At 53.0% G+C, this 21,651-nt stretch overlaps 6 protein-coding genes across 6 annotated transcripts; 3 read left to right on the top strand and 3 right to left on the bottom strand.

Moving 5' to 3' along the window:
- Positions 1 to 375: 375 nt before the first annotated feature.
- HETIRDRAFT_166748 (uncharacterized protein) lies at positions 376 to 847 on the top strand (the record flags this gene model as incomplete). The annotated part of the gene is made up of 2 exons (XM_009542847.1): positions 376 to 417; positions 542 to 847. 2 exons carry the CDS (start codon positions 376 to 378, stop codon positions 845 to 847), a joined length of 348 nt encoding a protein of 115 aa, XP_009541142.1.
- A 44-nt stretch (positions 848 to 891) lies between these two features.
- HETIRDRAFT_166747 (uncharacterized protein) lies at positions 892 to 1,167 on the top strand (the record flags this gene model as incomplete). The annotated part of the gene is made up of 1 exon (XM_009542846.1): positions 892 to 1,167. One exon carries the CDS (start codon positions 892 to 894, stop codon positions 1,165 to 1,167), a length of 276 nt encoding a protein of 91 aa, XP_009541141.1.
- A 401-nt stretch (positions 1,168 to 1,568) lies between these two features.
- HETIRDRAFT_469059 (uncharacterized protein) lies at positions 1,569 to 3,093 on the bottom strand. The gene is made up of 8 exons (XM_009542845.1): positions 2,703 to 3,093; positions 2,560 to 2,650; positions 2,439 to 2,512; positions 2,333 to 2,378; positions 2,240 to 2,280; positions 2,114 to 2,183; positions 1,846 to 2,056; positions 1,569 to 1,787 (listed from the first exon to the last, which is right to left on the bottom strand). The coding sequence occupies exons 1-8, from the start codon at positions 3,030 to 3,032 to the stop codon at positions 1,772 to 1,774; spliced, it is 879 nt and encodes a 292-aa protein (XP_009541140.1). The 5' UTR covers positions 3,033 to 3,093; the 3' UTR covers positions 1,569 to 1,771.
- Positions 3,094 to 3,612: 519 nt separating this feature from the next.
- Positions 3,613 to 4,152, bottom strand: HETIRDRAFT_166745 (uncharacterized protein; the record flags this gene model as incomplete). Its single annotated transcript, XM_009542844.1, has 4 exons — positions 3,613 to 3,788; positions 3,854 to 3,933; positions 3,985 to 4,022; positions 4,081 to 4,152. The coding sequence occupies 4 exons, from the start codon at positions 4,150 to 4,152 to the stop codon at positions 3,613 to 3,615; spliced, it is 366 nt and encodes a 121-aa protein (XP_009541139.1).
- Positions 4,153 to 4,713: 561 nt separating this feature from the next.
- Positions 4,714 to 16,678, top strand: HETIRDRAFT_153810 (uncharacterized protein; the record flags this gene model as incomplete). The annotated part of the gene is made up of 46 exons (XM_009542843.1): positions 4,714 to 4,752; positions 4,813 to 4,885; positions 4,945 to 5,022; positions 5,074 to 5,289; positions 5,342 to 5,457; positions 5,511 to 5,615; positions 5,671 to 5,769; positions 5,829 to 5,894; positions 5,947 to 6,096; positions 6,146 to 6,349; positions 6,400 to 7,167; positions 7,221 to 7,351; positions 7,408 to 7,597; positions 7,647 to 8,045; positions 8,126 to 8,286; positions 8,337 to 8,704; positions 8,761 to 9,458; positions 9,510 to 10,349; positions 10,404 to 10,811; positions 10,862 to 10,978; positions 11,033 to 11,102; positions 11,156 to 11,184; positions 11,239 to 11,553; positions 11,604 to 11,889; positions 11,941 to 12,009; positions 12,065 to 12,218; positions 12,274 to 12,473; positions 12,528 to 12,648; positions 12,700 to 12,848; positions 12,975 to 13,042; positions 13,093 to 13,406; positions 13,467 to 13,668; positions 13,772 to 13,915; positions 13,967 to 14,453; positions 14,508 to 14,643; positions 14,702 to 14,845; positions 14,895 to 15,219; positions 15,272 to 15,350; positions 15,405 to 15,486; positions 15,537 to 15,603; positions 15,659 to 15,732; positions 15,789 to 15,844; positions 15,903 to 15,958; positions 16,014 to 16,046; positions 16,105 to 16,195; positions 16,251 to 16,678. 46 exons carry the CDS (start codon positions 4,714 to 4,716, stop codon positions 16,517 to 16,519), a joined length of 9,246 nt encoding a protein of 3,081 aa, XP_009541138.1. The 3' UTR covers positions 16,520 to 16,678.
- Positions 16,679 to 16,875: 197 nt separating this feature from the next.
- HETIRDRAFT_413541 (uncharacterized protein) lies at positions 16,876 to 21,447 on the bottom strand (the record flags this gene model as incomplete). Its single annotated transcript, XM_009542842.1, has 10 exons — positions 16,876 to 17,655; positions 17,717 to 18,261; positions 18,346 to 18,866; positions 18,925 to 19,044; positions 19,190 to 19,371; positions 19,431 to 19,490; positions 19,560 to 19,894; positions 19,983 to 20,685; positions 20,752 to 21,262; positions 21,356 to 21,447. The coding sequence occupies 10 exons, from the start codon at positions 21,445 to 21,447 to the stop codon at positions 16,876 to 16,878; spliced, it is 3,849 nt and encodes a 1,282-aa protein (XP_009541137.1).
- Between the last annotated feature and the right edge of the window lie 204 nt (positions 21,448 to 21,651).

The raw sequence follows: 21,651 nt of genomic DNA, 5'->3' as shown, positions 1-21,651 counted from the left end.
CTGAGCGTCATCTGTTGAGATAGACAGAGGTCTTTGCGCATCACGTTTCTCGTTCTTCTTCCGAGGGGCGGGCTTGAGGGGAGTGTCAAGGATAAGGCTCTCTGAATGGGTAAATATGAAATACCTTTCTCAGAGCAGCAGCAGTCTTGCTCGATACGTATAGCTCAACAGATATGTAGAATTCTCTTGCATTTTCAGATTGGGCAGAGGACGACTGATCCCACACATCTACCATCGGTTCGAGCCGGATAGATTTCTGCGTCCTGAGATGTGCATCAAGCGTTCGTGAGACACTGATGAGAGGATATAGCGGGGTGATAAGATTCACCGCCAAGCAGGATCAGCATGTAACGGCGCACAACAAGGGAGTGAGGAATGGTACCAACTCAAAAAGTAGCCATTGCGAGTCACGTAAACGTAAGTACGTATTCAAGTCATTATATAACGCAAACGACGCGTTTTTGTTGACACATGTTTGGCTCGTTTTGAATGCTTTCGCTCCACTGCGCCTCACTTCCAACCCCTTCCCTTGCCCTTTCAGGGCATCCGCCTTCTCCTGCTCGGCCTTGGCTTTAATGGGCATTCCGTCTTTGATCCAATGGCTCTTTCGGACCATCCGCTATTCTTGATTTTGGCTTCGGCCTGCCGCGAGCTTTCTCTTGCATGTTCTGCCCATGGCCGAGCTCTCTCATCTAGCCATAGGCATCTTCTCGTATCACATCTTGCTTGCGCTGGTTCTTGCTTTGTAGGTGAACAGCACTGTGTATTACAGCAAATGAAAGAGGCCGTATTGTCTGTTTGTGTATACTGCTGTCACCGTGCGACGACTGACGCAGGCCGTGCATGACGGTCTTGCGGAGGTAGGTCGCCCGCAACCTGCGTGGGAGACAGATGTGTGCGGAGACGCACGCACCTATTACATCCCTCTTGCAACGCCTCGACCGCGTCACAGAGCCCGAGCTTGGATACCTTCTCCACGGCGGCGCGTCGCGTGCAGCGTCCACACCGCAGTCCGCCCACCCTTGCTCGATCTGCTCTTTCGGGGCTCGACCAGCTGCTCTGCTCCTGACCATTGACCATGACCTGACATTGAACTTCTTCTGCGCTCATTGGTATTCACTCTCGAGCAGTTATTGGGGCCGGTGGTGTCTACAAAATCATCTTTAACTACTCCTCTTTGGCTCGGCCAGCTCCTCAGCTCCTGACCATTGACTATGCTCTGCAGCTATGAGCCGTACGCACACCCAAACTCGATCTGTCAGCCATACAAGGCAATGTGTGAGCTGACATTTGACATTTTTCTTAGTCATTGGTATTCGATCTTGAGCAGTTGTTAACACGCTATTTACAAAACCGCTTTTAAATACTCTTCGTTGGCCGGACCTGCTCCATTCAAATAACAATGCGTGGTCTCAAGTACTACAATTGTGATCATACATTTGCATGTTGTACACTTTACAACTGGTGGATTGAAAGCTTCAAGACACCGGAGCGGAGCTCCGGTGGGTCTTGTCTCTCATGAACCAATAGCGTTCAGTTACTCAGTCACTAAGATTTGATGCTTTCGAGGATGTCGAACGGAAGGCTTTTGTTGGAGAAATATTATACGGGCCTGCGCGCAAGCAGCCCTTGTAAACTTAACCACGAAAGAGTGTGAATGAGCCCAGGAACGTCTAAACAAACCGAATGTCGTGGGGTATATGTATGAAAGGCAACATGAAGCAGAACATAGCCACATCTCCCCTGTGCGCTTGCCGCGTATCTCTCAGATTTACTCTTTCTTGTACCTGCATGATTGAGCAGATCAGAAAACTGGCCAATGCGATACTGATGAATGAAACCCACCCGTTCCCGTTCCCGTTGACGGTCCCATTTCCCATAACATGGGCCTTCTTGCCTCTGACTGGCTTCTTGTACGTCTGAATGTAAAAATTGATGAACAGACCCAGATAGCTTGTGAGAAGAAAGCAGCCAAAAAGTGCCGCAGACTCCGTTCCAGCGCAGGAGCCACGATTGGGAAGCCATTGCCAGTAAGTGTGAGCGAAGTAGGAATACGCTAACAAGGAGCGCGTTAGTAAGGAGGAACCGCAATGGACTTTACAGTACGACGCACTGCCAAAGTAGACGATGAAAAGGTCGATGACAAATTGAACGATTTGCATGGTGGTCAGGTACTTCTTCCACTGCGGTAGATGTGCGTTAGGATGTAGGCGCCTAAGTTTGTAATTACAGCACATACCCATATCTTAGCTCCACCAGCAGTTGCGTAGTAGTAGTAATCTGCAAATGTGGAAGCATGAGGATCATAGCACGTGAAACCTGATATTCTTACACATGAGGACATGAACGCCCAAGTTGAGCGTGATTACAACCCAAGACTGTCAGGAGAAGGCCGATGAGTACGATGCTTCACGTGGCTCAACCCCAATCAAACGCACCACACTGGTCTTCCCATTGAGCTGAGTGTAGCACAAGAAAGCAGTTGCCGAGTGGTGGAAGACGTGCAGAAATGCTGCGTACGATATTAGATTTGGGGAAAGGCGAAGCCAAGTAACTCACCGAGGGTTTTCTTCTTGAACGCAAGGAAGACCGTGTCCAACAACTCGAGATATTTGAAGTAATAGTTGATAATATAGTAAAATTCCAATCTCTGCGACGTGTTAGCGGCTGCTGCATGCCTTTAAACTTCAAGAGATAATCACTTCTGTCCACGCAGCAGTGTTACAAATGGCATAGAATGGGCCATGCTCCCATGCTATAGGGAGGATTTCCTCCAGCATGAGGGCAAGCAGAAGCGCGCTGCCAGAGCTGAGGACAACATTATGGGTTTGGAATAGTAGCTGGAGCTTTTGAGGTTGACGTGTCTTCATGAACTCGCGAATGCCGAAAACAACGGCCAGGTATGAGATCAGCGCGGTGATCACGACTGGTCTGGTCGACAGAGGCGTAGCACCGGGAACATAATGAGTGAGGAAGTACGGAAGGGTGGGGAGGGGCACATATTGAAGGATAAAGTCTGCGAGAGGAGCCATAACGACCAAGGGAACCACGGAAAGCGAGGGGGTAGAGAAAAAAGTGAACTGTCAGAGCTGCAAACCCGACGCGTGATCCGACCTTTGATTCCTTAAAACTGGTGTGACAGCCCCGAGCAGCCACGTCACACACCTACCCCAAAATCACGGACCAATGACGCTGACCAGCGGTATCGGACTCATCTTGATTGACGTCGGCATTCTCTGCGGCGCCCATCGTGTAATATTGGCCCACTAAACCCGATAGATTCAAAGACACACCGAAATCCACTCTGTACATACATCCAATGATTTAAAAAACGAAGCAAGATGTGAGGATAAGGCGAAGGATGCTACGATTCCGGTGACAGTCCATAGTGCATATATATGTGTCAGGTGATGACCAAGGCTGGGCCGTCCTTCAGCTGGACGAAATGAACCCTTTCCCTGTCGGTCGAGGGGGTTCAGTGACTTGTTAAGCGGGCACCAATCACCTTACCTGGCACATGGCTTTGTTTTTTCCAAGGCTTCGTGAGCAGATGCCCTTACCTTGTCCTTGTCCAGCTCCGAGTGAGAGGCGCAGACAAGGCACACAGGGGAATTAGAGGGAGCAAGAGTGTATGATGCTGGGACCTATTCCGTGACAGTGAGACGACTGGCTGAAGCGTGAACTACAGCGATTATGGCATACACCAGATGCTCGAAGTGATTCGACAAGGTTGTGAATAAATAAGAGAGATCGGGATCGTAAGTCGTGCAAGTCGTGAAGATCGATACCTTCGAAAACACGCAGACGTGAGTGGGGCTAGATGGGGGCGAGAAACACGGAGCAAAGTACGTACAGAGATCAGAGGAGGGAGCCCATGTTGGAACTGTGCAGTATAGGCGGACAGATTGATCGTGCACCGAGCGACTGAGGAGCCTGGAAAAGGTGAGGACCTGTTCAGATATGAGATGCTCGAGAAATACCTACTCAGTGGTCGGCTTCAATGCGTCTCTGACGTTGCCCAGCTAAGGTGTACAATTGATGGTCGTGTGACGAAATCAAAGAACCCAGAAACGGGCCTACCTCATTCATTTGCAGCGTATCTTGGTGTCCATCTTGGGCAAGGTGCGTTGCTTGAGGAAGAAGTGAAATCATATGAGACACTTCGAGGATGATTCGAGAGACACAGCGATACTCCGGGTATAAGCCAGGGTTGTGGGGAAGTTGGGAAAGAGACTGCGTCTCGGACACGGGCACGTAACGTGCTGTCACTATATATAAAGAGCAGGTAAGTACTAGTAGCCGTGCGTTTCGTAACGGGTGCAACCGGGCATGCACGGATGCTAGCGGGGGCCAGCGGACACATTGTATTCTCGGCCCGCAATCCAGAGCGTCGAAGGCAACTAGAACTATGGTCGACAAAGTCAACTGATCGTTGACGTCCTGTTTGCATGAAAATATCCAGCAGGCTGCTTGGAATGTGCAGCCAGTGCTCTTTATATTTGAGCATAGGCATGACCTAAGCGCCTATAGTCAGCCTAGCCTCCGAGTGCTCGTGGGAACAGGAGCGCCATGACCTCGTCATTAGCGTTTGACGCCTCCAACACCCATGCATACAAACCAGTTCGTCTAAAAACGACACATTCCGTGTAGAATTTATCCTTGCATTCAAACTCACATTGTACTGGTAGTCTTGAGAACTTTTGAGCATTCGTCATGTGGTGGCTAGATCCAGGCAAAGAAGTCCTGAATGTTGTGAGTTTCGGAACGCATTGATCATGACGTCTCCTCGTTGATATTCCATCTGGTTAAAAGGTGTTCAACCGCATTTTGGCCCCATACGTCGAGAATCTGGATATGAACCAAGTGAATTATGGTATCGGACAAGGTTCGTGACAACAATTCCTATGACATTTAATTATCTAACGACCTATTCGCCACTTCCAGGCCAAGTGACGCTGAAGAAGTTGCGTCTGAAGAAGGGGGCACTAGATAAATTTCGTCTCCCTGTGGATGTTATCGAAGGTGCGGGATTATATGCATCCATGTGGAAGTAAATACCCATAGAAACCGCAGGACATTTGGGAAAATTCACTCTTTCCTTACACTGGCGAAACCTTGGCAATCAGCCTGTCGAGCTATTAATCGAAGATGTCTATCTTCTTGTTGTCCCCTCTCCTCAGGGAGACAGCAACTTGGAAGAGGACGAGCATCGGACGCAGGAGGCTAAGATGGAACGCCTTGAGAATGCAGAGTTGCTTCACATACAGAATCAACCTGACCCTGTGGAAGGTCCATGACTTGTTTTCCCTGTTATGAACAACTCACAGAACCGTGCTTCTAGGCGATACACAGCAGCAAGGGCTCCTTGCGTCTCTCATTGCCAAGATAGTGAATAACCTTCAAGTCACGATCAAAAACATTCACGTTCGCTATGAGGATAAGCTGAGTGTTCCAGGGGTACGTTGTACTTGTCAGTTTTTAGACGTCCCTTGGGGCTGACTTTTTCTCAGCACCCGTTCGCGGCTGGAATAACTTTGGCGGGATTCTCGGCGTTCTCAGTTGATGAGAACTGGATCCCTGCCTTCATCGAGAGTTCGGCAGGAACTATCCACAAGGTAGGTCGAATCTTCACACCTTACTCGAATCGAATTGAGCATCAACATACCACAGCTAGCCAAGTTGCAGTCATTAGCAGTATACTTCGACACAGATGCAGAGAGCATGGCAGGTCTACCTTACGCAGACGCTGTGAGAAGGTTTACTGCAATGGTATGCTTTTCCTATTTCTTGAATTACTGAGGTGAAACGGTATCACTCTGACCCCGCAGATCGCCAGCGAGGAACACGCACAGGACCATCAGTTTGTGTTGAAACCTGTCACCGGAGAAGGACGGGTGTGTGTCCGCATTATCTATTCCTCACCCTTTGCCCTGATGTCGCCTTTAGATTGTCATGCATAAACAACTAAACAAAGACACTCCTCGGTTCGACGTCCAGCTTCTATTTGATGAGATCGGAGTTCTCTTGGATGACAACCAGTATCGAGATGCGATTTCTCTAGTCGATATGTATCATTTCTATGCGCGGCAACACCAGGTAGGCTCATATGTATTCATGTCAAGGTGGATCTGACTCAGTCGCGCAGTACAAGCGATACAAGCCGAGGCAAGAGGATCTTGAAGACAACCGCCCGCGCGCTCTTCTCCAATTTGCTGGTAACGCCATCTTAGATGGGGTACGCGAGCGACATCGCAAGTGGACATGGGCCTACTTCATGGAGCGTCGTGATGATCGACATCGCTACGTTGAGCTATTCAAGAAGAAGCAGTTGAATGCTATTACCATCCAGGTCAGTGAATCGCTTTTGAGAAATACTCACACCCTCAATAGCAATATTAGGACGTCGCCATGTTCGACTCTCTGGAAAAGAAGCTGTCATATGAAGACATCCGGTTTTATAGGTCGATCGCTCGGTCGGAACTCAGAAAGGATATAGCACTGCGCAAGAAATTGGAAGAAGAAAAGCAAAAGCAACAAGCTCAGTCGTCGTCTTCTTGGTCAAGCTGGATATGGGGTTCGTCTACGTCTTCAGAGACTTCAAACGAGGAGCCCACTTTCACTGGAACAATGACCGACGAACAACGGAAGGAATTGTACGATGTTCTTGACTATGATGAGAAGACTGCCCTTGTCGAATCGTTTGAAGCCCCGAGGGATGCGCTTAAAATGCGCATTGTTACGCAGCTGAAGAAGGGCTCTTTTACGTTGATGACAGATCCTCACGGTATTGCTGTCGAGGTTATTTCGGTCGTCTTCGACAAATTCCAGGCCAACTTTCTGCAGCGTAGGGACAACTTCGAGGTCGCTACGTCGTTGGGTGGGCTACGTGTTTTTGATGGCACGACAAAGGATACCCTGTACCCGCAAATCGTGCACGTCAAATCCGAACTGGCGGGAAACATCAGTGATGTCGACAATGACGATGATAACGCTGACCCTTTCTTCTTTGTCAAATTCGAGAATAATCCTTTGGACGAGCGGGCGGATACAGCCCTGACGGTGCGAATGCGGCACATGGAGATCATCTACCACAAGGGTTATGTCGAGGCAGTCTACAAATTTTTCAAGCCACCAGCAAGTCAGCTAGAATCAGTTGAAGCTCTACTGGTGCTTATATCGATTTGGATCCCTGCTTACATCTCAGCTAAGCCTTTTGATAGAATGTCGCGAGTGAAACAATTGAAGGTCTTCGCAAGGAAACGCGTGCGGGACTGGAGTACGCCTTACAGACACACAAGACGATCGACCTTGTTGTGGATATGAATGCGCCCATCATCATTATACCAGAAAGGTATGCCCCTTCTCATCCCGTCGACATACCGGAGTAAAGTAATGTTGGAAATTTAGCATCACGACTAATATATGCAAGCATCTGCTCATCGATGCAGGACATATATCCATTGGAAGCGAGCTCGCTGACAAGCAGGCTATTCGTCAAATTCATCTGAAGCGCAATCAACAGTATACGGACGACGACTACAAGAACTTGGAATCATTGATGTATGACAAGCTTTCTTTAAAGCTCGAAGCCGCCCAGGTATGTCTTGAGGCGGAATCTATCTGAAATTGTGCTGAGTGTTATCTAGTTCGTCTTGGGCGACGACTTGCAATCGTGCCGAGATGCTCTCGCTTCTGATGGTGACACGTCACTCCACTTACTTGAACGTATCAACGTCGATTTGCAAGTGCAAATTTCAATCATACCAAGCGCTGTGAATCTCGCTCGAATCAAAGTCTCTGGAAATCTGCCTACGCTGCAGTTAAATTTCTCCGATTCTAAGTATAAATCTATTTTGCGCCTGATTGATGTGACCATACCAAAGTTTGGTGATGAAACTCCAAATACCATCCCTTCACCTGCAACGGGAGCCTATCGATTGCCGAGATTGTTTGTCGGCCCTGATAAGGAGTACAATATTGAGGACGATGGTGATGAGGAAAGTAGCCGAGACGAATTCCTTGAAGCTGAAGACAGTGGTGGGGAGGTGGGTCTCTGTCGGCGTGTACGTTACTGTGGTCCACTAAAATATACGTCAACAATATCTAGATATCTGGAATTCATCAGCGATCATTCGAGTTTAATTTCCAGGTCGACACCCTACGTGCTTCGATATCAAAGTCGCAAGCAGAACGAGGGGAGAAGCCTCTGGGTTCTGTCTCCTTTGATCGCTTTGCGCTATCATTTGCTTTGGCGAAATACGACATGGTCGTGGATGTCAGACTAGGGTCAGTGGTCTTTTATCGTGTATTGTACAATCCCTTATAAAAAAACTCAGGTCCTTATCTATGACTCTCGAGCAATCAATAGCTCAATCCATGGACATCCTTTCGTCTGTCGGGGATTACGATGACAACAAAGACCTCCTCACCGTCAAGTATACTCGTGTGCAGAAGGAGTCACCCGAATATTTTTCTACTTATGAAGGGGTTGATCAGAATGTTGACATCAAAATTTCTACCGTGGTCTTTCGTGCCGCGCCAGAACCCGTGATCCAATTGTACAACTTCATAATGACGACCTTCGTTCCCCAGTCGGCAGACCAGTCCACTGTTCAAGAGCTCGAACCGAGCTCTCGTGATGTCTCCTCAACTCCAGGTGACACAGGAAAAATCCGTGTCGTGGTCAATCTCGCAAGTGTGAAAGGTATGTGTTTATTAATATTGATTCCATCTGAAAGATGTGTTGATATCATCATCAAGTCATCCTCATCAATGCATCTGAAAGGCTCGCAACTCTGTCACTTTCTACGGCAGATGCGCTTGTCTTCCTGCATTCCAATACCATGAAGGTTGATGTCCATCTAGGCAGCCTTTCGTTGAGCGACGATTCTCCTCAGACGACAGCCTCTCCTGAGTTCAAACAAATCATGTCGATAGAGGGAAAGAACCTCGCACAGTTCATGTACCAGACTTACGATCCAAATGACAAGGAAACATACAAGGGGATCAAATCATCTATACACCTCGCTGCAGCTTCCGTCAAGCTTCATTATCTGGAGCAACCTCTGCACGACATTTATTTATTTCTCTCGAAGCTTGCAAAATTGAAAGGTCTTTACGATGCTGCTACTCAAGTTGCAGCTCAGAGGGCCTCCGAGATCGAGCGCATGCAATTTGATATCTCCGTCGACTCCCCTATCATCGTCTTCCCTTCCAATGTGGCCACCTCTCGTGACGTTCTCATTATGCGTTTAGGTGGTATGTCTGCTCGTAACGGTTACGAAGGCGAGGTCCACAAAATCGATGCCAGTCTTCGTGGAATACAACTCGTTTCCACCATCTTCTACGACAACAAGCCATCGATTCTGAAGATGATTGACGATATCGAAGTAGTTGCCGAGGTTGTTCAAGCGGGTGGTGCCGAGAAAAATGACATCAACAATCGTCCTGATACACAGGTATGAATAGTGAAGTTTGCCTTTTCCTTCCTGGTCTGACAATGTGAGAAGATCAAAATCATGGTTTCAGACATCAAGCTATATCTTACGCAGGTACAATACGGTATGATCATTGGATTGTCTCAATCGATCCCGAAGATCCTGGTTGGAGCTCCGGAGGGGGAGGCTCAAGCAGACCAAGCAGAGGTTTCTGTGGCTTCCTCAAAACCCGGTGCAATCGACCAGAATCAATTGGGCCATCAGTCTAGTGTTAAACTGCGTCCTGAGCTTGGCCATGCCACGCCGGAAGACGAGCGGATCAAGATTTCTGTGGATCTTGCACTTTCCGTTCACTCTATCAAGCTTCACCTGTACGACCAGCAAGCAACGACGGATTTGAACCTGAAGGAGCACGGAGTAGCTCGATTTGCACTCACCGGTAACACGCTCAAGTTCAAAGTATTCTCTGACGAAGCTACCGAGGCTCAAGTAGTGCTTAAATCTTTCACAATGAGCAATACGCGGCCTGGCAACTCCAAATTCAGAGACATCATCCCCGCCGCCCATCATGATCGAAACCAATTCATGATTCTCTACACGACTTCTGGTGGCTCGGAAGGATCTTCTCTCGCGATTTTGACCGTCGACTCCCCCAATATCATCTTTACCCTTGATCTTGTATTTGCTCTCCTGGAATTCTTCACTAGTGCCTTCCCCACTTCCCAGCCAACCGACACATATTCGAACGTTGAGAGGCAAGGCACCGCAATGACAGTTGATCATGGTAACACCTCACGTTTAGACTTCAGACTGGACCTTCATAATGTTTCGATCAGCTTGCTTGAAAATGAAGTTGATGCAGATTCTCAAGCGATTCGGCTTTCTGTGGCTCAAGTTCTTGTCTCTCAACAGGTAAGGGACATCAAGTTTACTGGTCAATTTGCAAGCTCACATATATGACTTCAGGGGATTCTGGCTCTCTCAGTTGTCCGTCTGGGCATGTCTTTGACAAAAATGCCGAGGGGCTCCGACGAAGTCAGATTTTTGGACGAAGTTGACTTCACAGTCTCTCTGGATAGCCGATCATCATCATCGCATCAAACGACGAGCATTGAGGTTGCTTCAAAGCCGATAATTCTCCGCGCGTCATATCGAGACATCCAGCTCATTCTGACGATCTGCAATAAGGCTATGGCAGCATATAGACAGCTCAGTAGGCCTAATACGTCGTCGAACTCTCTTCAATCGAGACCTGCAGGGCGCAATACTTCGGTCCCATCTAAGTCCGAGCACACGCATCACAGCACAACTGCGATGAAGTCATCAAGACAACAGGCCCTTGGTTTAGCCCGTGTACTGGTGTCCAAAGAACAGGTAGGATGTTATCACCGCCTTGCTCTGTGTTTCTGACACCATCCTTACAGCTCCGAGTATCATTTGACGGATTCCGCTTGATTTTGATTGGAGATATGCACGAACAGCCTATGATCCACATCAAAGTCAAGTCGTGTACTGCTGTAGTAAATGACTGGTCGGGAGAGGTGAGTACTTATAGAGTATAGCATAGTACTACGTTCACTCTTGTTTTTGTACAGCTCAATGCATCCGCGACAATGGCTACTCAGATCAGCCATTGGAACCTCACAAACTCGCATTGGGAGCCATGTGAGTTTCACAAGAATCGTTCTATATCTTCAGACTAATAGGTTCGTAATCAGTGATTGATCCATGGACTTTCAATGCTTCGGTAAGTATCTGTATGACCTTGTGCATTGATAAAGATTAAATGATAAGATTCTAGGTCTCGAAAGATCATCCAACAAGTGCCTTGACGACTTCTCTCTCTGCCAAAGAAAAGCTCAATCTTAATCTTAGTACAACTTTCATGGAGCTTGCAATTGACATGTTGAACACCTGGAGGAAAGAAGGTGAGCGCGTTTTGGCGAGAGCTCGAGGTAGCTACGCGCCATATAAGATCCGTAACTACACGGGTACGGTGCTCCACATCTGGTCGGATACTGATGGCAGCAATGAGCATCGGGATTCAACTGCAGTCAAGATCATCAATGGCCAAACGATTGATTGGAGATTTGACGATTGGCGAACTATACGAGAAGTACACCCCATTTTTCATATCATGCTCATGCCCTTATGCGATATTACTAGCATACCTCCTCTGCCGGCCAGAGTAGTATCGGAGTGTATTTCGAGGGCCAACCGTGGGAACGCCTTCGAAGTATCCCTGTAGACAGAGAAGGAGAGTACTCATTCTCGCTACGCCCACGCATTGAAAAGTTGTATAATCGGCTGCTCTGCGAAGTCAAAGTCGAAGCCAACGTGAAGATTGTCACCCTCCGATCGACATATAAAGTACACAATCATACCCTATATCCGTTGGAGCTCACACTTGTTGACGAGCTGGGCCATACCACGCGAGCAGTGGAGAAGATAGGTGAGTCGGTGCCGCATAAACTACCAGAGAAACATTCTGACCCCACAGAAGTTCCTGGTCACAGCTTTTCTTTACCTATCGACTCAATCGGTAAAACCAAGATCAGAATTCAACCCGACCGTGAGTCAAACATTGTCATGAAAAAGGTGCCCTCATTGAACGCCAATTCAATCAGAGGGTTTCGGATACAAGTGGTGTCCGGCCATTCGCTGGGAGGACCTCATTGCTCGCCAGACATTCACTCTGAGGTGCCCTCATACCGACGAGTCGGAAGCTGCCTTCCGATTCCACGCTTTCGTTCAAACAGATGCCGGCAATGCGGCCACGCGGTAAATTCAACTATCTGCTCCCACAAATCGAGCGCCTAATGTATCTTTATTTCAGAAAATACCCCAAAATCGATCTACAGCTCCGGGCACCCATTGAGTTGGAAAATCTCTTACCTTATAACCTGCAGTATAGGATTTACGACAAAGATACGGATCAAAACTGGAGAAGTTATCTACGAAAAGGGGGCATCATGCCTGTCCATTCTGTTGAATTGGGGCATCTTGTCCTTCTCAATATCGAAGTACAAGACACTGGTAAGGTCGCGAGACGCCATCACTGAGAGACTTCCTGATATTGGATAGGAACAGTGTTCAAGCCAAGTGACTTCTGTATTATAAATACCGACGGCCATTCTGATTTTGACATTGAGAATCGGCTTACCCTTCAAGATGTGTCTGGTCGTAAGCTGGATCTCAAACTGAACTATATGTAGGCATCCACCTCGAGATCTGGTACCCATGTGACTTAATAACGACACAGACGGTACCCCGAGGCTGGCGGGGCCTTCAAAGTACAGATCTATAGTCCTTACATTGTCGTGAATAAGTTGGGTATACCATTCTCCGTTAAGTCGATCCGATCCAGCCGAACGGGTGCTCCACAAGATGTCGCTGGAGATACTCATCCCGGTGAGTTGCCACCTAACAGTACAAGGCAGTGATTGACTAGTCTTCTAGAGGTCTTATCTAGCCCTTTGCCTTTCAGTGAGTTCAAGTTGTAGATAATGATCGATCATGATATTGATCCCGTGAAAGTGTTATCTCATCTAAATGATTCTGGCAACGAATTCATCTTCAAAGTTGGGGACTCTTCGTGGTCAAAGGTTATTCTCACGTGTCCCAGATTGTACTCAAGGCACTGAGAGTTAACTAGGTGATCAATCTAGAAGCACCTGCTGCAGATACTGCGCTGGCTATTGCCTCCCAATCGCAAAAGTCTGAGGAGCTTCATGTTGGATTTTCGTGGACAGAGGGATTGGGCAAATACAAGTTGTCGAAAGTCATCACCCTCTCACCACGCTATTTGATCAGGAATAATCTTCAGGAAGCCATATGTTACCGAGAACATGGTGTAGCTCCTCGTGGTCGATCGACATTAGAACCAGGCGAACGAATTGCATTCCATTCTTTAAGATCAGGCCATCCGGGATTCCTCACGGTCGCATTCCCCGGTTTGAATACTCAATGGTCAGCCTTCAACGATTTTAGCACAAACGTCCTGATGACCGACTTTCTCTGTTACACTAGGTCTCCACCCATCAGTATGGAAGATATTGGCTCTGTACATTTCCGCCTAAAAAAACCAGGCGACAATGGCTCAACCCATCTGATTCGTGCGGATGTTCAGATGGATGGTTCTACTATTTTCGTCTTCATTCACCTTGCCGACGACGACTGGCCATTTTTGATTGAGAACGACAGTTCCTTTGCAATATCCTTTTGGCAGATGGTAAGTCGACGGAATCATGTTGTATCTAAGGTTTTCTAGTTATTCAAGTGGATATTAGGATCAGGCGCACGGTGACACAGATCTCTCCAAATCTAAAGCAAAGTACAATCTCCCAGAGCATAGCCTCACCCAATATGCCTGGGACTTCCCCGCGGCCAGAGACAAGAGGATATTACTCACCATCAACGATGCTAGACGTGCAGTTGATATCATGGAAATAGGCGACCTTATACCGTTCAGGTTTCCTGTAAGTAAAGATATTGTTTCTGGCTGATAGCTTGCTGACTGCAGTTCGTAGAAGGGACAAGGCACAGGGATCGTCTCTATCGATGTCCGGGCATCTGGGAAGAAACAGGTTCTACGAATCTCGAATTATGTTCAGGAAACCAGCCTGTATCGACCTACTTTCCGCAGCAGCAGCAGCAGCAGCTCGACCCTACGTTCAGACACATTGTCTGGTAGCAATGAGGCCTTCGAAGCCGTCACCGAGGAGATCCAACCAACCCTGATTTTCAATGTAGACTTTGAAGGGATAGGTGTTTCCCTCATCAATAGAAGGGTTGTTGAAGTGATCTACTTATCCTTGGAGAGGTTGAAATTCGAGTACTCCACCAGTGCAATCGCCCAGGCAGTGAATCTGTCATGTGGTAGCCTTCAAATTGACAATCAATTGCATGATACCATTTTCCCTGTGATCCTACAGCCGACACCCATCGCAAAGGAGACGAGCGATGTCGCAGCTTTACCGACCGTCCAAGCCTCCGTGATCTGGCTGAATGACCAAGGTACGACCGGCCCTTGTCAAAGTGTATCTCGTCATTGACCATCAATTCCCTCAGAGCACGGAGTTCTTTTCATCAAGTACTGCTCCATTTTATTGCAGGCATTGACCATCGAAGCAGACGAAGACCTGTTATTTGCTGTATACGACTTGAGTCAAATCAAAGGTGCTTCTTGGGAAGAAGGTCAACAAGAGTACGATCTTCCACTGTTCTCAATTCATTCGATGATTGATTCGTTTTCGTGCACTTAGCGTTCTCATCGAACATCCAGAAGATATCCCTGAACCCCAGGCAATGATCAGTGGTCAAGATCTTTACTTCGAAGTTCTGGAGCTGCAACCTATCAGATTATCTTTGTCCTTCATGCGCACAGAGCGGGTCAGCGGAGAAGACAAGTAGGTGACTGAGAGATGTCGCTTCCAGTGGCTAACTTTGCATGCTCAGGCTGAGCATCCGGAATCCCTTGGCACTGATCGTCAACGCGTTGACCATGGCCGTTGGAAACGTCAACGATGCCCCACTCGAGATGAACGCCCTCGCAATCAAAGACATGCGACTCACGCTGCCAGACCTTCAAGCTCGAATGACTTACCACTACCGACAAGAAGTCTTGCGGCAGCTATATCGGATCCTCGGGTCCGCTGACTTCATCGGGAACCCCGTCGGACTGTTCACGAATGTCAGCTCCGGCGTGGCAGACATCTTCTATGAGCCTTTCAATGGCGTCGTCATGCATGGAAACCGCGAACTGGGCATCGGGATCGCCAAGGCATGACAATCCCGGTTATTCGATTCCTCTCCATTAACGATCTATGCGACAGGGTGCAGCCAGTTTCGTGAAGAAGACCGTGTTCGGTGTGACTGATAGTATGACCAAGGTGACCAGCAGCATCGGAAAAGGTAATGGACATCGCAGATCAGAGGAGTGGCCATATAAATGACATCAAATTACAGGTCTTTCGGCCGCCACCCTTGACTCCGAATATCAGAAGCGACGCAGGATCACACAGAGACGAAACAGGCCGCGGCATGCCATGTATGCTACGCTTAATCGTTCTCACGCATCCCTACTCATCGTCGAATCAGTTATGGCGTGACTGCAGGAGCGGAGGCATTCGCCAGCAGCATCGCGAGCGGTGTGGAGGGCGTAGTTGTACGTGTCTTGCTACGCCTTCCTTTCTGGCTCACCTACAGTACTTTCCGCTCAGATGAAGCCGATTGAAGGGGCCGAAAGTGAGGGGGCGCTCGGGTTCTTCAAGGGGGTGGGTAAAGGCTTGGTCGGGTAGGCGATGTGATCTTCAACGTTTGTCCACACCATTTGACGCATTCCATGCTCAGTGCTGTCACCAAACCCGTCGTCGGAGTGTTTGACCTGGCGTCCAACCTCACCGAAGGTATGTTACCATTTACATCACGACCCAATCAGACGCGTTGACCCCGGGGGGTTCATAGGTGTCCGCAACACCACCATGGTCTTTGATAATCCCGCCCGAGAGCGCGTTCGCTTGGTGAGCCCTCAAACTGAGATTCTACGACCACGCGGTTGAATTAGTTCTCTTGCAGCCCCGTCACATCCCAGCGGATGCTGTCCTCGCGGTAAGGCTTCATTCACACCCTGAATTATCCTCGTCGCGGACCCTGATACCATTCACAGCCTTATTCCGAGCGGGAAGCGCTGGGCCAGTTCTGGATGAAAGACCTCGAGCAAGGCCGGTATCGGCAGGAATCCTACGTGGCTCACATCAGTGCGTGAAACAGCAGCGCCACCTAGCAGACGACCGCGCTGACGATTGTCCACAGACGTGCAGGGCAGCGACGCCGTCGTGCTGCTCACCGCCGCGCGCGTCATCTCCTTCTCCTCGAAGCGGCTCCGGCTGGAGTGGGAGCTGCCGTTTACGCTGGTCTCGGGCGTGACGATCGAAGACTCTGGGATCCGGTTCGCGAACAAGGCGGGGCGGGAGCACGACAAGTTCATACGCATAGCGGAGAAATCCTCTCAGGCGTGGTTCTTCGGGCAGATCGCGTCGGTGGTCAAGGCATTCAACACGCGGAGAAGGATGGACTCGTGAGGACGAGCGGGCACTACTACGGACAGGGACGCGATAATGGTATGCAGGGTATGCACAGGACAGAACGATCGAACGGTGGTATATGTAGAGAATACGGAATATACAGTCGTGGCCAATCTGGAAAGCGCCGGGCGGCCGAGCTCTAAGGGCGCGAGCCACGACACCCCCCCGGGTGAATAACGAAAAACGATTGTAAAGAGCCAAGAGGTAGGTAGATGCGTGAACGACAGACGAGAGCAGGCAAGAGGAGCCCTGTTGCGAAGGGTAGAAAAAGAAAGAAAGAAAAAACGATAATTAGAACTATAAATGATAGACAGAAACGCCGCAGAGGCGATAGAATATGGGCACACAGATCGCTAGACGTCGACGACCGTCGACACCGAGGCGCGCGCGCGCGAGACGATGGTGTCCTCGCTGAGCGTCGGGCTCGGCTGGGCGCGGTCGCCGGTGATCGTCGTCGCGACACTCGACACCCGCTCCCGGTTCTTGGCGCGCTGGTAGCGGCCCGCCGCGGCCGGCACGCCAAAGTCGTCGACGTGCGGCAGCGCCCCGACCGCGCCGTCCTCGTCAAAGTCGCCGTAGCTCTCGCGCGGGCTCGCAGAGTACGCGCTCTGGAAGTCCGTGTCCGAGTCGTCCGTCGTGCCCGTCAGCGCAGGCGTCAGCGCGGGCGTCGACGGCGTGAGCGCCGCAGGCGACGCGGGGCGCGTCGCGCTCAGCGACACGCCCGACGCGATCTTGCGCAGGGTGCCCGTCGCGTGGCTGGATGCCGCGCGCGAGGCCTCAGGCTCGGTTTCGTGCTTGTGCTCGTGCTCATGCTCGTCGGGGATCTCGCCGGCGACGCTGGCGCTGGTGGGCGTGGGCGTGCGCCCGCCCGAGCTGATCGACGGCTTGCGCGGGTTCCCGGGGGTCGCGTCGCCCGCGTCGGAGCGACGCCCCTCCGCGCTGCGTGCGGTGGACCCGGTGCCGCTCCTGTTTCTGGACGCCTTGGGGGGCGGCCTGCCGACCAGCTTGGTGCCCCTCGGCGGGCGCTGGCGCACGGAGGCAGACTGCCTCGCCTCGGACAGCTCGCTCTCGCTCTCGGGGCTGGACTGGTTCTTCCACTGCCTCTCGCTGCGCTCGGCCAGGGCGCTTTCCAGCTGTCCACAGAAAGGCGCGTGAGGATGAACGTTGGAGAAAGGGACGGCGGCGGAGACATACCTTTTGCTGGATCTCGAGCACCTTGCGCGCGATCCTGTCGCTCCGCTCGCTGATCCCGGCGTCCACGGCCGCCATCATCCCGTCATCCCGGTTCTCCACCGGATTCGGCGCAGCCGAGAACCGCTTCTTCATCCCGGGCTCGCCCCCGTCTCCATCTCCGCCCCCGCTCCCGCTCCCTTCGCCATCCCCGTCCTCGCCCTCCTCGTCCTCCTCGATGACCGTGCCCTTGCTCAGGTCCGTCTTGGCACCGACGTCGTCCGTCGCGTGCCCGTCGTACGACTCGGCGAGCGTCGACTCGGTGCCGAACGAGCGCAGCTGCTTCACGCGCCCCGCGGCGTCGCGCGACGAGACGCGGCTCCCCGGGCGCGAATCGGTGTAGTCCGACTCGTCGACGTCGACGGCCATCGACGCGAGCGCCTTTTCGATCTGCGCCTCGACCTCCGCGACCATCTCCGCGCGCTCGGCCTCCATCGTCTCCATCGTCTCGCGCATCTTCTGCAGCTCGACGATCGCATCCTGGTGCGCGTGCTCCGTGTCCCGGAGCTCTGTGCGGCGCGCGAGCGTGCGTTAGCGGGGGGTGGGGCTTGTGAAGGTATAAAAAACGAGGGGGGGGGGGAGCAAACACGCACGGCTCTGCAGCTTGTGCTTCTCCGCGGCGGTCATGGTGACGAGCCCGCTGAGGCGCTTCGTCTCGCGCTGCTCCTTGTTGATCTTCGCGCGGAGGTCGTTGGCCTCGACGCTGAGCTTCTCGGCGTACTGCTCGAACGTGACGAACTTGTCCCGCCAGAGGTCGCTCTCCGTCATCAAAAAGTTGAGCCGGCGCGACAGCCGCCCGATCTTCGTCTCGAGGTCGTCCCGCGCGTCCACGAACGCGGTCGCGCGCTTCCGGATCGACGACTGGATGTGCTGCTCCGCGACGGTCAGCTGCGGCGGCCCGCGCGCGACGCCGAACGAGCTGATGCGCCGCAGGAGCGACGGCTTCTTCAGCTTGTCCTGCAGCACCGCGTCGAACGCCTGGATCACGCGCGTCGAGTGCCACCACTCGGGCGCCTTGATCGTGTCCGCGACCGCCGCGGACGAAGCGCCGCGCTTCGCCTGGATCTTGCACACCGGCCGGAAGCGCCCCGCGGGGAACGCCTCTTTGAACTCGCTGGTTTCGGGCCATGTCAGATGCGGCCACAAAGGCAGAAGGGGGGGGCGCTTCTGACCTTGGAACACAGTGGTCGGAGTGATAGTGGGGCGAGTCGAACGCTGCCGCGAGCTTCTGGCGGTACTTCTCACGCTGCTGCTTCGTCGACACTATGCCCGGCGGAGGTGAAGGACAGCTCCTACATGGTGCGAGCGAGAAGAGCGGCGTGTGAGCTACAGCCAACCAGCGCGCAGCGTCGTCCACTTACAGATAGTTGATATCCCTGCCCTCCGACGCGTCAATAAGTAAATGAAAACACTCCTAGAGGCAGAGACCGGACTTACAAATCGCAGATGCAGACCTCGGGAGCGGGCCTCACGCTGTACCGCGCCTCGGTCGCGAGGCCCATGATCCAAGGGCCGGGGTCGTCGATGTAGATTTTGGCGTCGCGCGAGTGCACGGCCTGCAGCGCGATGCCGCTCCACCCTCGCAGCTCGACGAGATAGCGGATCGTGGACACGGCAATCTAGAAGAAAGGACCACGTCAACACGGGACGCGCTCCGTCGCGGGAACATCAGACGCACCCCTAGCATGGCCGGGTGGCGCGAGAAGAACAGAATACGGCCGGTCGGCGCGAGCGCGATCTGCGTCGTGGATCATCATCGTCAGTATCAGCGGGTGCCATCAAGCCTATGCAAGCGAGACAAGCCCACCTCACAGATGGTGAGGATGTTGTCGAGATTGAGCGCCTTGAACAGCGGCCACATGGTGAAGTTGATGTCCACGAGCCCGCGGCCAAAGTCCATGCCGCCGGGAAAGCGCGCGATGACCTCGAGGCTGGTATCGGGCCCACCGGCGCCGATGCCGCCGTCGGCTTTGACGGTCGCGGAGGCGTCGAGCTTGATGAGATCGCCCGCGCGGGGCGCCGGGTGCGAGAGAATTTTGGAGATCTGGAGCGTGTGCGACTGGACGTCCTTGGAGAAGCGCGCCCAGGACAGCGTCAGATAGTCGCGCATGAGGTCGTAGATCGGATGGCGCGAGACGAGCGCTGGGCGGAGGCAAAAAAAAAAAAAAAAAAAACACGCGCGCGGCGTCAGATCCGATCCTGCACGAGCGGGGCGCGCGCGGGGACTCACTGAGGGCGTACGGGAGCCAAAAGACGGTATCCCCAGGCAGGAAGAGGGTGCTCTCGCCGGGATTGTGGCCGTTGATGGTGCTCGCGACCTCAAAGTCGCTCTCGCTCATGGCGCCGTCGGTCTCGACGTCGAGGTCCGTGTCGGCGTCGGTGGTGACGCCGCTCGCGCCCCACGGGCCCCGCGCGCTCTTGCGTGCGCTGCGGCGGGCCTGGAGGGTCGGGTCGGCGTTGCCCTTGATGCGGGCCGTCGCGAGGCTCTGGGCGGACTCCTTGCGGGAGCGGCCTGCCTCGAGGGTGCGGCGGATGGCGGCGCTGCGCTCGTTGTCGGCATGGGACCAGACGGTGAGGCACACGCCGTGGTAGGTGAGGGTGCTGCCAGGGGCGTCGTTGGCGCCCCCGCCGGAGCCGTTAGCGGCCGGTGCGCCCCCGGAGGACGCGGTGCCGGGGGGGAAGAGACCGGGCGGGCCGAGGAAAGCGGAGGAAGGGCGCGCGCTGAGATACGGGTCGTGGGGGTAGAGGGAGCCGGCGGTGGAGTTGGGGCGCATCTCCGACGCGGAGGAGAGGACGGAGGAGCGGAAGAGGGCGCTGGAGGACGAGGGGTTGAGGGGGGTGGACGGCGCGGGGAGGGAGAAGGCGAAGGTGTGCACGGTGGAGGCGGGCTGGAGGGTCGAAGCGATGATCTCGACCTCGCGCGTGAAGGACAGCTACGAAGGGGGACGTGTTTATTAGCACGCGACGACGAGGGGTAGCGTGGCAAAAGAACGGCGAACCTTGAGCGCCTTGGAGAGCATCTTTGCGACTTCCTGTTTGCTGAGCGCGCCGGCGCCCTTGAGGATCTCCGTCTCCTTGCCCTTTCGCTTCTTCTTGCCGCCGCCGACGCCAGGGCTGACGGTGCTGCCGAGGACCTCCGCGCGCCACCAGCGGTTCACGGCGCCTTCTGTGTGGGCGAGGCCGAGGACAGAGTCCGGGTCGGCGAGGGTCCAGGTGTGGGGGGCCTTTGGGAGGCCAGAGACGACATAGAGGGAGGTGAGGGGGAGGGTGGGGACGAAGGCGGTGGTGGGGGGCGCGGGGTCGCGGAGGGAGCGGGTGGAGACGATGGAGGTGCGCGTGGAAGCGGGGACGGGCTCCATGGAGCGGCGGTGCTGGATGCCGAGGACGCGGGAGGCCTTGTCTGGGCGGGAGGAGGGGGAGTGGACGAGCTGGGTGGAGGGGGACGGGGGGAAGACGTTGATGTAGTCTCCCTCCTCTGCGAGGGCGGGGTCGTCCGGGGGGCGGCTGGGCCTGTCGCGCTGGCGGGGGGTGTCTGCGGTGGGGGAGAGCTCGGGGATGGGCTCTGCGCTGACGGAGCGGAAGCTGCGGGCGGTGGCAGAGGACCTGATGCTCAGCGCGGTCGGTCTGCGGGCAACGCCAGATGTGTCAGACGCGATCTTCCCACCGGCCCCGTTCGGTCGACGGCCGCCCAGCATTTTTAACGGTTGACGGAAAGGACAGGTGAGGGGCAACGAGTGACGGGAGCCAGCGAGTCAGCGAGCCAGCGAGGGAGAGAGAGGGGGGAGGGGGAGCAGGGGGAGCAGGAGCGGCGGAGGTGTGTCTGTGACAGAACCAGCAGCGTCGCGCGTCCAGCGAGCCGAGTGGTGAAAGATATAAGTACGCGTTTCGCCACCGTCCCC

The sequence above is a fragment of the Heterobasidion irregulare genome (assembly GCF_000320585.1).
Source record: "Heterobasidion irregulare TC 32-1 unplaced genomic scaffold scaffold_01, whole genome shotgun sequence".
Taxonomy (NCBI): Eukaryota; Fungi; Basidiomycota; class Agaricomycetes; order Russulales; family Bondarzewiaceae; genus Heterobasidion; species Heterobasidion irregulare.
The sequence above is the reverse complement of the archived record's forward strand: the minus strand, read 5'-3'. Positions and strand labels throughout refer to the sequence as shown.

Coding starts and splice junctions, on each gene's coding strand:
- HETIRDRAFT_469059 (XM_009542845.1), bottom strand. CDS start 3,032: ATGGCTCCTCTCGCAGACTTTATCCTTCAATATGTGCCCCTCCCCACC. Junction 2,379..2,438: donor TCAATGGGAAGACCAGTGTG/GTGCGTTTGATT, acceptor TTCTCCTGACAG/TCTTGGGTTGTAATCACGCT. Junction 2,057..2,113: donor TTTCATCGTCTACTTTGGCA/GTGCGTCGTACT, acceptor GCTCCTTGTTAG/CGTATTCCTACTTCGCTCAC.